The sequence below is a fragment of the Euphorbia lathyris genome, chromosome 2 (genome assembly GCF_963576675.1).
Source record: "Euphorbia lathyris chromosome 2, ddEupLath1.1, whole genome shotgun sequence".
NCBI lineage: Eukaryota > Viridiplantae > Streptophyta > Magnoliopsida > Malpighiales > Euphorbiaceae > Euphorbia > Euphorbia lathyris.
This window is the reverse complement of record NC_088911.1, coordinates 18,841,360-18,855,927: the sequence shown is the minus strand read 5'-3', so window position 1 is coordinate 18,855,927 and position 14,568 is coordinate 18,841,360. Positions and strand designations below refer to the sequence as shown.

At 35.1% G+C, this 14,568-nt stretch overlaps 1 protein-coding gene across 1 annotated transcript; it reads left to right on the top strand.

Annotated features, from left to right (window-relative positions):
• Positions 1 to 6,065: 6,065 nt before the first annotated feature.
• On the top strand, positions 6,066 to 9,205 carry LOC136217082 (probable serine/threonine-protein kinase At1g01540). Its single transcript, XM_066003662.1, has 7 exons — positions 6,066 to 6,999; positions 7,448 to 7,552; positions 7,645 to 7,767; positions 7,896 to 8,066; positions 8,219 to 8,348; positions 8,451 to 8,660; positions 8,773 to 9,205. The coding sequence occupies exons 1-7, from the start codon at positions 6,422 to 6,424 to the stop codon at positions 8,932 to 8,934; spliced, it is 1,479 nt and encodes a 492-aa protein (XP_065859734.1). The 5' UTR covers positions 6,066 to 6,421; the 3' UTR covers positions 8,935 to 9,205.
• Positions 9,206 to 14,568: the final 5,363 nt, after the last annotated feature.

Below are 14,568 nucleotides of genomic sequence, written 5' to 3'. Positions count from 1 at the left end.
GCATTCTCTAAACGCCTAACTCAAGCTGCCATTGAAGACACCTTCATTCCTCCTCCTCACGATGGTGGAAAAACAGGGGAGAAAGAACAAGCTCAAAGAACTCATCATTCAGAGGAAGCTTCAGGTAGTCATCAGAAATTCAAGGGAAAAGGAAAAGCTAAAGAGCATGAAGCCCAACTCAACTACAAGAAAAAATAGCTTGACTAGGATTGACTAGATTCAATTTTTGTTAAACTTGTAGTCTTTCCCTTATGCATTTTTGTTGTGCTGACCCTGAATACAAAACTATGCATACATCTATCTTTTCCAAATTTGACCAATCTTATGTGATGCTTACTTATGTTTTGTACTGAATAGTTAACGCATCTTCATTAAATCAATTGTCTACATTGCTTTAAAACTGTATGCTGTGTTGATCAATATGTTGCCCTCTTTTATATGTCTTCTTAAACACATTGAACAAAGAAATACTCAACGCTCTCTGATATCTAAATCTTCCACATAAACTGAGTTAAAAAGAATATGTTCTATGAGCTGGCCTAATTCTGAAAACTGACCTTAGACTTACTTAATTAAACCTTGAAATGTTTAAAGTAAAACTAAGTCAGCAGCTCAACCCTTACGGGGGAGTATATTAAGTAATATAAGGTCAACTATCATGGGGGAGCTCAACACTGAGTTCTTCACTGAATATTTTTGCCAACATCAAAATGGGGGAGTTTGTTGAAACACCTTTTCACATGATTTTGATTTGACAAAATTATTTAAGTAATTGATAAAAAATATTCTAGCACATTAAATTTAAATGCTTTGATTTAATTACACTAATGTGTTTGTTCAATGTTGAGTTTATTGATTTATAAGACATTAAGATATAAAGCCCATAAGTGGAAGTCAAGCCCAAGTCAACACATCAAGACCTCATGGCCAAAGATTCTAAAACGCGGTCGTTTTGTACAAAGCACAAGCTCAGCATGAAGAAGGATCGAGAAGCCTTGTCTCAATTGCTTCAAGATAAAGCTGCTGAGTGTATCGATAAGAAGTACAAGACAGCGGCAGACAAGAACCAACTTCTAGACAAAGTATTTCTACTTTGGGTAAAGTTCAGAAGGCGCAGGAAGCTGTCTAGAAGACTTTGCCAAAAATGTCGAAACATTCTGTTTACCGGACGAAAAGCTGCTAAGCACTGCGTGGACAGAAGATGCAAGAATCTCATTGGCCAACGACACTGATCGCGTACTGAGTGACAACGACAGGAAGCTATTTCCCTCCAATGGTTATTTCGAAATTCGAAATTATCGGTGCCTCAAGTGTCACTATATAAAGGCCTCTCATTTGCTTCATTCGATGCAGATCTTCAATTAGTCGAAACGCTGACCAAATTCATACACGAAGTTCTGTGAGAAAAGCAAAGCAAAAATCTTACACCAATTTCCAATTATTGTGTAAAAGTCTAGAGTGATTTCAATCATCTAAAGTGTCTTAGCAATTGTTGTTTAGGACAAACACTTTATCATTTCTAGAAGAATAGAAAGGAGAGGCTGAGTACTCGGTTATAGTACTCAGCGGTAGTTATAGGAGTGAGTAGAGGTATAGAGGAAGGTACTCTTGTATACTCAGCTTCTATTGTAAAAGGTTTCGTGCTCTACCTTTAAAGAACTCAGTAGAGAATTCGAAAAGCTCGGAACGCGTTCCGGGGACTGGACGTAGGCGGAGAGGCCGAACCAGGATATGTCTGCTGAGTAACATATTTCTAACCCTTAAACTCCTTTATATATTGCTTGCTATAAAACTGACTAAGTAACGAACTCACGTTGAGTTGAGTGCACTAAAAAGCTGAGTTCAGGAATAGACTCTAAGTGCTATCTCCTGATTCAAGTAAAGAAACAGACTTAGTCACAAGTTGACTAAGCTTGTGTCTTGAAACTACTTAGCGCCGCTGTGTAAACCTTTTCTTAAGAAAAGAAGTCAGCCTTAACGGATAAAATTTTAAATAGTTCCTACCCCCCCTTAGAACTAACCTTGTCACGTTATAAGGGACCAACAATGATAATGTTATGGTTTATGAATTTAAAAACTCTATGAAGAGTGAATTTTAGATGATTGATCTTGAAAAGATAAGACATTTGTTGAGTTTTGAAGTTCTAAAAAAATTAAAGTGGCGTGTCCATTAGCCAAAAGAAATGTGCACTAAAGGTGTTGAAATGATTTGGAATGGAGAAAATATATTATGTGCTGAATCCGATTGTTCTGGGATGTAAACTCAACAAGGATGAAGGCAGTATATAGGTAGACAAGAATTATTTCAAGCAAGTGGTTAGTATTCTAATGTACGTTACAACCACTCAACCAAATATAATGTCTGTAATAAGTCTTATTAGCAGGTGCATGGATCATCCTACTAAACTTTATGTACTGGCAGTAAAAGGAGTGTTGCGATATGTGAAGGGCACACTTGATTTTGGTATTTTCTATAAGAAAGAAAGAAATAATAAACTAATTACCTAAGCAGACAACGATTATGCAAGAGAGTTGCAGGATCATAAAAGTACTTCAAATTATGTTTTTGTTTTAAGTTCAATGGTTGTGTCTTGGTTATCAAAGAAGCAATTTGTTGTCAGTTTGTCCGCTACTGAGGCTCAATTATTTTCTTCAACTTCACGTGTTTGATATGTAATATGGATTGGAAGTGTGTTAGATCAAATTGGTTTGCATCAACGTAAAACAATTATTGTTCATCATGATAACAGATCAACAATGAAACTATCAAAATATCCAGTAATGCATGGTCGTTGCAAACATATAGACATGTGTTTCCACTTTCTTCGGGAGCTTACAAAAGCTAGTACTATTGATTTGAAATAGCATATAAGATCAATTAGCTAATGTAATGACTATAACATTTAAGCAAGATGTCTTTGTGAAGATAAGAACATCATTAGGAATGTGTTTTGAATCTGATATAAGTTGGTGCTTTAAGGCATTCAGTTTAAAGGAAGACATGTTAGGTTATTTGTTGCACAATCAATAAAATCCATAGTTTTAAGGGATATGATTTTGCTGTAATTTTTGTTGTTGTTTCCATATGTCTAGGCTTCTTTTTACACATGGTTGCTTTTCCCGTTAGAGTTTTCCTATATATTTATTTGTTGCTTTGTAGATTCAATAACATCAATCATTCTCCTCTTTTTACCTTTTTAATTTTGTGCTCTTAACAATTTCATAAGCTGATAAATCCATGTATATCAAAATTACTAACACATGCATGCTTTTATATCCCTTTTTATATTGATGCTATATTATTATTGGGACAAATGTGGCTTTAATTAACCAACGTATCACTTATATTGAGAAAGTGTTTCCTATCAGAGATTTGGGACGAGTGTTTTAATTCTTGTTAGGAAATTTGGGACGGGCATCTTATTTTATTTGTTAGGAAATTCGGTACACGCCTCACAGAATTCATTTATCTCAAACCAAATATGTGTCTGATATACTTGATCATGTCAAGATACAGAGTGTAAGCCATGCCCCACACTTATGACAACAATGCTAACTTTAACTAAGGACCTTAACACATGTGTTTCGTCTGCTAATGAGTATCACAACATTGTTGGCACCCTATAATATCTCACTCTAACTCGTTCCGACCTTTCTTTCTCTATCAACAAACTTTATCAATTTCTTAATTGTTCGACAAATGGGCATTGGGAAGTGTGAAATATGTTTTGGTTACATTTAAGGCTCCTAGGACTTCTATGTATCCTTTTCTTGTTCACCCATTCGATGTCCATTATTACTCTAAGAGCGATTAAGGGGTTATCCTGATGATAGACAATCAACTAGGGCATTTTATATTTACTTAAGGCATCGTTTGGTCTTTTGACACACGCGAAAGCAGCCCACTATTGTTTGCTTCTCAATAGAAAATGAGTATAAAGCAATGGCTAATGACAATGTCGAGTTGCTCTGGCTCGAGTCTTTGTTAAGAGAGCTTGGATTTATCTAATCGCCAATCTGGTGTTTCTTGCTCAAACAAAACTCATCAAATTTGACTATCATTTTGTTCGTGAACATGTTCTTAATGGGTTTCTCACAATTCGATTCATTCTCATGGATTATCTAGTTGTTGATGTCTTAATCAAGCATTTATCGTCTTCTCTTTTTGCAACCTTTCATGGTCGCCTTATGACCATTTCTCAACATCAGTTTGAGGGGAGTGGTAGAGACAATTCTTTATAAATATTCTTCTTTATCATGTGGGATTGAGATAACAATTATCAATCTCAATATCTTTAGTTCTCAAAGTACTCTTATTCTTAGTCGTATTTATACTCTTCTACCTATGTATTAATCATTCAAGACAAAAAGCATTATGAGGCCCTTAACCTTTCATTCTCTGGTGCATTAAGTCCTTAATCTTTTATTATTAATCTCATAATCTTTTATTTTTTGTCACATTAAGCCCCTAATGAATAAAAACTTCAAATTTGAATATAAAACTCGGTTGATATAGTGTTATTCATTTCGTATACGTTCAAAATTTATATTTTTAACTCAAAAGCATTTTTTCCACAATAGATTGACATTCGACATCCTTGAGCCACATATTCTAAAAAAGGAATCGCTTCACCCAAACCCTCTGGTTCTTCTACTGCAAAGAGAGCAATAAAGGTAAGCAGTCAGAGGAAAAGAAATAAAGAACTTGAACCTGAGCTTGTGGAAAAAGATCTAGCCAAGAATTAGACGATAAAGCTCGATCCAACCGCTCTTCAACCCAAGCATTTATGCCTCTACCATGCTCCCAAGTAAACCACAAACCCTTTGCACTAAGATCAATTAACCCACTACTATAAACAACTTGCTCAAATCCTCTAAAGAGCCATTGAGGATAGGGAGCATTTTTCCTTTTCAACACTAAACAAGTCGTTGAAATTACCAATACAACACCATGGTTGATTCAAAGAAGATGAAAGAGATGTCAAGACTTCTGTCTTTTCGATCTCTTTGGGTTTCTATAAAAACATGTAAACCGTCATGGTTGATCCAGATACAAATGAATTGTTGCATCTATGAAGTTTTTACTCGAATCCCTAATCTAAATCATGTCATCCTCTTCCAAAATAACCCCTAAACCTCCACTTCTACCAATACAGTTAACAGTGACACATCCTACATAACACATTCCTCGTCTTAAAGCATCTAACCTCCCCTCCCCAATACATGTTTCACAAAAAAAAATAGACTAGGTTTATAGTTACACAACAGGTCCAACAACATTCTAACTATATGTGGATTACCCAATCCATGACAGTTCCACCCAAAGAGACTCGTAAGAATGAAAAAGAGAAAGGACAAAAGAGAACTTGCAAAATGAAAGATAAAACCGTAAAGCGTATCATGCGACAAGAAGAGCAAACTTGTCAATGAGACAAGACAAAAAAAATCAACAATAACTAAATTCTAGAGGCCAAACGGTTTCGATCCATCAGAAACGTTTCCTTCAAACGACATTAATTTCGATGTTAAACTTAAGAGTTTTAAGAATTACTTAAGAGTTATTTACAAATCTATTAATAAGGATATATAGTATTTATATGTTTTAACTAATAAGATTTTTTAGTCAACAAATCAAATCCCACATGTAACTAATAGAAAAAAACCAAAACGATAATCAAACTGAAACCAGAAAAAATAAGAACCCGCAAAATTAAAATTAACCCGATTTGAGTTTTCAATTAGTGTGATCATTACTTACAACCATCTCACTATCCAAGAATTTATGAATTTGGAAGGTTGGATTTCAAAAGAGGATTAATATCCAATGGAATTGATTAATAGAAACTCTCCCTAATATCCAACAACATCAACCCAATTATCATGACTAAACTTATCTTATGACATTAACCATAATCTCCCCTTTAACGGTCGAATTTTTCTTACCTAAAATCTCCAATCCCATAAAAAGGCATCAAGAAAACCCACATCACACTATTCGCCTGAGGATATATCCGTCATTTCACACCAAAATCTTATTCTCTCTCGCACACTCTCTCACTCCTCTTCCACCTACACAGACAAACTGACAGCTCATCTTCTGCTACAAAACTCTCTCTCCCTCTCTGTACTTTCCTTTTCCTCTTCCTTTCTCATTCTCCCTCTTCTCTGCTTTCTATTCCTTTTACTTCCCCCATAGGGAAACCCTTCCCTTCTTCTTCATCTTCTTCTCTGCCGCTGTTTGCTTTTCATTTTCTATTATTCCGTTGATTCCTCTTTTTCAATTTCTTCCATTATTCGCCGGAATTTCCTTTCTTCCGGCGACCGAACCAATGCGGCTGATTAATGTACAGGTAATTACTGGTGCATCCGAGCTTCATCTCCGGTGACTTTTTGTTTGGGAAGGGAAACTGGATTGGGAATAATGTCGTTGTACGACGCCGCATTTATCAATACTGAGCTATCGAAGCCAACCTCAATCTTCGGGCTTCGACTATGGGTAGTGATTGGAATCCTGCTGGGATCTCTCATAGTCCTTGCTCTCTTCCTTCTCTCCCTCTGCTTAACATCGCGACGGAAGAATCGGCTAACGGGGAAGAATGTTGATGCAACCCCTCCTATCTCAAAGGAAATACAGGAGATTGTTCACTTCCCTGCACAGGATCACCACCACCATCATCATCATCACGCCGTTCAAGTCCCCGAGATTCAAGTCGAGATCGGTAAGATCGAGCATCGCGTGGTGTTCTCCGACCGTCTGTCCAGTGGGGAGAGTAGAGGGACTGCGAGTGGGTGCGAGACGGCGTCGTTTGGTAGTGGGAGTGTGGGGCCTGAGGTTTCGCATCTCGGGTGGGGTCGGTGGTATACTTTAAGGGAGCTGGAAGCTGCTACTAATGGGCTTTGTGAAGAGAATGTGATTGGTGAAGGTGGTTACGGGATTGTATACAGTGGGGTTCTTGGTGATGGAACTAAAATTGCTGTTAAGAACTTGTTGAATAACAGGTGAAGTTTCGCTTTGAACTGTTTTTTATTTTGAAACTTTTAATTGTTGAATTTGTGTTTATCATTGATTTGTCTAGCAGAATACCAAAGAACAAAAATTGATTAGAGAATTAGATTGTGGACCTTGTTTCTAATCACGGATTGAATTTAGAAAAGGTTAGTAGCAAGCTCACTTTTGCAAGAGGAAAATACAGTGAAATTTGAATGACACTTTATTCTTGTCTTGCATATACAGTATTTGCTGTAAAGAACATCCTTTATTGGATGAAACAATAACCTTTCTCTAGTAAAGAAACACCTTTTGCTTGGTCTAATATTTGAATTGACAATTTTGGCACAGGCTTAATTAAAGGCCTTATCTCCCATTTAAATTTTTGTTACTGCCTTGTTTTTGTGCTTATTCATTCATAGCTCATGAGTTCACAAGAATGAAATTGACATTCATCAGGGGGCAAGCTGAGAAGGAATTCAAAGTAGAGGTGGAAGTAATTGGACGAGTACGGCATAAGAATCTTGTTAGGTTGCTTGGATACTGCGTCGAGGGTGCATACAGGTATACATGGTTATCTTCTAATTTAAGATAGTGCTTGCAGCATATCACGTGTTTGTGCAGATATAATTTTGATTACTTGTATCCTTTTGTAGGATGCTTGTGTACGAGTATGTTGACAATGGTAATCTGGACCAGTGGCTCCATGGTGATGTAGGAGAAGTCAGCCCTCTAACATGGGATATTCGCATGAACATTGTATTGGGAACAGCAAAAGGGTATTGTAATTAGAACACGAGATTCTGTTTCTTGTACAGGTTTTCATACTGATGGATGCAATAATCTCTCAGATCAACGGATTTAAATTCTTCGTTGAGCTATTTTTAACTGCTACTGTTTTCTGCAGATTGGCTTACCTCCATGAGGGTCTTGAACCCAAGGTTGTTCACCGAGATGTAAAATCCAGCAACATACTTCTTGATCGCCAATGGAATACTAAAATTTCTGATTTTGGCCTTGCTAAGCTCTTATGCTCTGAGAGGAGTTATGTAACAACAAGGGTGATGGGAACATTTGGGTTAGTGAATTTCAATGTTTCAATTGTTTCCCGAATCCACTAAGTTAGTTGTAAAAAATGTATCCTTAATGGATAACAAGAACATTAATGTAGTCAAATGTTGCATGCCATCTGATAACTAAGAACTAATTAAAGTTCATTGCTTTTGCAAGTTATGTTGCACCAGAATATGCTTGTACCGGAATGTTGAACGAGAAAAGCGATGTATATAGCTTTGGTATACTTATTATGGAGTTGATTACTGGAAGAAGCCCTGTTGATTATAGTCGACCACAGGGAGAGGTTAGTTTTTGACAGTTTAACTGGGAAATGTTTTCTCCCTTTACCCTTATTCTTCTGATTCTGTTTTTCTTAGACTAACATGGAAGTGCTCAATGGTTGCAGGTGAATTTGGTGGATTGGCTGAAAACCATGGTCGGGAACCGAAAATCTGAAGAAGTGGTTGATCCTAAGTTGCCTGAGATGCCCTCTTCTAAAGCATTAAAACGCGTTCTCCTAGTTGCTCTGCGATGTGTTGATCCTGATGCAACGAAAAGGCCTAAAATGGGGCATGTGATCCACATGCTTGAGGCAGATGACTTGTTATTTCGTGATGTACGGTCCATATCTTTTCTGATTTTGAAGTATAACACAATGTCTGAAGAAAGAATGAGATTTTCATTGTTTGTGCTTCCGCTGATATGTACTCTTTTTCCCATTTCTGCAGGAACGTCGGAATGGGAGTGCAAAAGAAACTTCCAAACCGCGCCGTGACAATGAGCAAGAAAATAATGCCAGTGGAAAATCAGTTGATAAACAATGGGGTGAAGGTACTTCAGATACAGGTGATAGTGGTAGGAATCTTCATCAGCCCAATAGATGGACATAACATTATTAAAGGATTAGGTGATTAACTAAGTTAAAAGATCTCCAAGCTTTGAAGCACTTCCTCTTCTCTTTGGTTTTCCCCCTTTTCTTGTGTATGTATTCCATTGTGCTTGTTGTATTTCCAATTGAAAGAAAAACAATAATTTTAGATTTTTTATATTTTTCTTAGCTTTCGTATCTTCTTACGTATATCCTACCGCAATTGGATATAAATTGTATCATTGAGAGAATTCATTCATTATTCTTATAGAAGCCAAGATTATTATTTATTACATCTTTTCCAATTTGTTGTATACACAAGTGATAAACATGTCTTCTCTTTTCCAATGTGTCCATACATTTTCAGAATTTAGTTATTTTGCATCTAGTTCTTTTGTCTGTTCTTAGAGTCATTTCAGCACATATATTACTTATCATGGATAGCTAATATTTCATCACTATCTTTAGTTGGTCCCAGTGGATGATAGATACATTTAACAGCTAGTTTGATAGCACTTGGAAACTTCAGATAAGCTCAACATCACTGCTATCTGCTTACTGTAAAATATTGGATTAATTAATAAGCCAATTCTTTTGAAGCTTGTGACTTTTTGTCTTGTTTTGGACCAGCCAGCTAGGTAGCTTCCAAAACTGTAGTTTGGAAATGGGGTATGGTTCTTTCTCTGGAATCAATTTCATTATTGATGCCAGAACATGCTTTTATCCTTGGTGTGACATTTGGAAATCCCTAACGAAATTCTGATTGAATATGGATGTTTATGATGACCCCTTTTTGTGTCTTTTTCTGTCTTTGGCTAGCCTGCTATAATAGGTTGGTTGGTGGTGATTTAGTCTTGCTCAAAGACTTTGCTGAGTGCCGGCTGTCAAGAATTACAGGTAAAAGAATATTAACCCTCTCCTCTCTAATGTAGAACTAGTCTTGCAAGTTGCTACAAAGCTTCGTTGAGTTTGATTTGGCATGTTTTAAGACTGTTTAGAATTTACTGATTGATTATAGTTGCATCTTAATTGTATTATAAGTACAGGAAATCAGTATCTAGGACCCTAATAAAGTAAAAAAAAAATCTCATTTATTTATTTTGCTTTGAATTCTGTCAGCCCTTATAATGGTAGTTATTACATCCCTTGGGTTTTATTGTTGCTTGGGGCAGCAGAAGGAGCATGGATTCATGTGATATGCTTTAATTGGCAGAAAGTAGATTTGGTGGGGCAAATTTATGCACGTACATTGCCATGAATAAAGCAATGATACTTGTTTTTCTCATTATCTAGTAAATACTTGAAATGTGAAAATTACAAGGGCGGTCGCTAGGAAACGCTGGAAAATTACATAGAAGCTGTGTACGAAGCTTAAATCACTAGAGAGCACTTCAAATACTATGATTAAATTCTCAATCCATCGAGCCTCTGCCTATCTGTCTAGGCTTGTAACTAGATGGTGGCGTAGTAATGATGTCATTAAGATGCCAACTGTTGTTGCTTAAATAAGATATGATTAAGAGGTTCACAAAGACAGTTGAGAGGCCAAGTTGAGGTTCTAAAAAACTTGGTATTTGCTGAGGCAAAACCAAATTTCCTAAAAAAATTTAGGTAAGCAAATTGTTGTATGAATGTTGGTATGTTGGTATATAGGTATAGCATCATGTGGGTGGTTGGTTGATACGGAAAGCAAATGGCCAAATAGTAACAGATGTTAGGCTCAGCAGTGTACCTTTTTGGTTGCTTTTTTCCTAATTTGCAATTAATATTTCTTTTCTTGTCGTAATAATATTATTTTTTATTTTTTCAAAGTTATGAAATTATGACTTATGTTTCTCACAAGCTTACCCTCTTTATTATAGGCATTAATTCTTCTCCAAAATAACAAAACAAAAAAGAGTGTAGGCATTAAATATTATTCGGAGAGCATCTATTTCGTGGCTGTCATTTTTGTAGCTTGATTTGATTTGGTACACTAGTTTTCAGGCTACAACATTTTAGAGCATGTGTAGGGGTGGTAACACCTAAATGTGCCCACTAGTTAAAGCAGATTATTTTGTCTTTTGAGGCGCTAGACGCGTCTCATCTGGCGCGTGTAGTACACACGCCTTTGTGTGTTTCAAACTCCATTTCAAACCCTTTTAATATCTTTTATTGGCAACTTTTGTTGTTTGTTACTAAGTTTGGTAATAAATTAATATTAGACACATACCTCTAATGATTGATAACAACTTTGAATAACCAAGTGACATCCACTAGGATGCTTTTAAAACTATAATGGGGTGTTTGTTAAAAGGAATATAGGAGGTGAGATAGGGATAAAAAAAACGAGATAAGTTATCTCGTGTTTGTTTGGGAGATAGAAGAGTGAGACAGATGAGGGATCTTATCCCTCAAATCCTGTACCCAAGAGAAGGTGGTATAAGGAGGTGGGATAAGCTCCAGCGATTTTAATAGGATGGAAAAGTCCATCTTATCCCTCAAATTAATGTTATGTAGTTTAAATAAGGTTAAAATAGTAAAATGTATTATTTTATCCATATTCCTATCCCACATACCAAACATTGAATAATAATTCTCGACTATCATATCCTTATCCCTATCCCAACCATTTATCCTTATCTCTATCGCATCTTTATCCTTATCACTATCTCAATAGAATACCAAACGACCCGTAAACTTATTCAATGGTGATTCACAATTCTTTGGATTCTCGCAGTATTAATCAACTAATACTTTTTGTAATTAGTATTAACCAATTCTCGCAGTATTAATCAACTAATATTTTAAAACTTTAGTGGGAGCTCACCTTCAAGTCTCCAAGCTATATAGCCTATTTGAGCCAATTTGATCCTAAAGTTCAGTGGCGGAACCAGGATCCCGGATGACCCGGGGTTCAAACATATCAGTAAAAAAAATTCAAAACGTCAAAAAAAAATCGAAATTAATTGTGCGGGCAAAATTTTTTTAGCCTCCAACGCATTAAAACTGTAAAAATGTTATCATTTTAGGACGTCTCAAATAGAAACAAGCATCCTTAACCATCTCATCTACCTTTAAACATTGAAATAATACAACATAGAGTCAATATAATTCTCTCCAAAATATTACGAGACACCATTACTAAATTTTTTTTTCTCAATTCTCCGGCGTCCTGCCGAGGCTCGAGCCCTCCCAACCCTCCCGGTTCCACCCCTGCTAACGTCACTTTCATTTTTCTAATCTAATGCAAGAAATTAAATTTTTTTTATTTCTAACTTCTACCACTTGAAATAATTTTGGATTCAAATAATGTTACATGAGATAATAAACAAATGTGGCAATATAAAACAAGGCTTTTACTTAGACTCAAAGGAGGAAGTAGATGGGTACAAACACCTCGGTGTCGTCGGTTGTGAACCACCAATTCTACTCTTGCCTACTCCTTGGGTACTGGTTGCATATTACCATATGAAAACTTATGTTTTTGTTTCTTTTTGTCTTAGCCCAAGCCAAAACAGATCATTTTGGCCTAAGCATGTGCAAACAAATAAATAAATCTAAGTCCATATGGGTTGGGTTTATTTTTTGCGCTCAAAATTATTTGAATCTAAAAATACTCCATGTTTCTTTCGTGATGTATTTGTATTATTAAGTTAATGAAATGATATGTGGCATTTTATCAAAAAAAAAAAAAAATACTCCATATTGAAAAAAGTAAATTATATTTATGACCACTCAACTTTTCCCTTACTAATGTTATGACCGTGTCGTAAAAAAGGTCAAGTCATCGACTAATTGGTTGATATATCGGTGATTTTTAAAACATCGTCCAATTTTGTATAACTAGTCGGCATAAGTTGGTAGCCCGATTTTCTTCCATCTAGACAGTTCAAATCGGGTTAAATCGGACAAGTCGGTTAGGTGGAAAAAATCGGCTGAAACGGGCTAAAATCGGTTCAATTTATAAATTACAATCAGTAAAAAATAATACAAGTAATTAGTACTATTAACTAATAATTATTTTGTTATTTATTTAAAACAAATATTTATATTTTTCTATTATATCATATTTATTTTTTTAGATAGTATAATTTATATCTTAAATGTGCTTATATAATATTTATTTAATATAAATCTAAAAAATAGAAAAATACAAATCCAATTAATCACCGATTAATTCCTGATTAATCTTCGGAGATCTTGTCCGTCCGACTAGCGCCTAGTGACTTCTAGAACACTGATTATGACCATTCAACTTCAAAGTCTAGCATAAAAGTCACCCAACTTTGTTTTTTAATAAAATTATGGCTTCTTTTGAAAGCAAACAACCTCAAATTGATTGTTGATGATTTCAAAATAGAAAAATCAAGAATTAAAGTTGTAAGAACCAAATTTTATAAGGAACCGAGTTTGCATCTTTTCAAATCACCATTTTTAGAGCTTTATCTTTTTAAACCGCCACTTTCTCTCTCATAACCAAACAACACCTAAATAACTTCAAAACCAAAAAATTTAAGAATTAAAACTCCTTAGAATATCATTTGCATCAGTTTTACAATAGAAGGTTACATGCTATTAAAGTGAAAGTTGAGTGTTTTTTATGTTAGTAAAGGGAAAAACTGAATAATTTTTATATTATAATTTGAAGCTGAGTACATATGGACACAAATGTTTAGCTGTTTTAACTTGCTAAAGTGATTAGGTTTAAATAAACAATAAACTGTTTATTTACAAGGAGTGGTTTAGGCAAACCCTAACCTCCTTCCCTTTTAATGGGTCTGACTCATTTCATTCACGCGCGGACTTTATATTTGGCTCATGCCTAAATATTTCCAACATCTCTCACTCACACGTAATGAAACTTAATCATATATCTTTTAATGACATTTATACTCGCAAATAGTTCGTGCTATCGGTATACACTTGAGAGGACTAGTGTTATAACTTATAATATCAGAGATACATATCGTCTCAATGAGCATGTTTCAAAGCTAGTGATATGCACTCGCTGGAGATACATAGCCTTTTGATTTAAACAGACATTATGACAAGTGGTACGCCTTATCTAAAATTCATCTCATAACCATATGTAGTACTTTGATCTCATTTACAATTTTATAATTTCATAAAATATGCACATATGTATACATTTTTCGGATAATGATAAACAGAAACACTTTGATGTGATCAAATGGAGTTATTTCCCTCTCACTATATTATTTCCATCATGATCCAACTAACTTAAATTGTCGGGTTCTTTTACGGTCCGACTTATCTCATGGTCTTCAGAATTTCCTTCCAAGATAAGTCAAATCTGGATAATACTTCCATAACAAGTTAAGGGTCCCGATGATAATTAAAATTAATTTAAAAAAACCATAGTTTCATGATGTGAGTCTCACACTGGGAAAAATTGAGATCCATTATATATAATATTTTTCCATCACGTGGTCTAAAATCACACATGGTATGTATGAAACTTGTGTTATGGTGTTCTCTCTTTTTGTTTCTAAAAGGAGAGCATATATTTTCATAACATCATACATAAGTTTTAGTTCAAATGTACCAAACATCTAGCTTTAGTTTACTCTATACAGAGACTATTTTTTACTATAAAGATAAAATAACTTAAGTTATTTTTAACTTTGTCATCTTGGTATAATATAATTCTCTT

Bases quoted from the DNA above. Each gene is read 5' to 3' on its own strand.
- LOC136217082 (XM_066003662.1), top strand. From the start codon at position 6,422: ATGTCGTTGTACGACGCCGCATTTATCAATACTGAGCTATCGAAGCCA. The intron at 7,000-7,447 runs GTGAAGTTTCGC...GACATTCATCAG, and splicing joins AAGAACTTGTTGAATAACAG to GGGGCAAGCTGAGAAGGAAT. The intron at 7,553-7,644 runs GTATACATGGTT...ATCCTTTTGTAG, and splicing joins TGCGTCGAGGGTGCATACAG to GATGCTTGTGTACGAGTATG.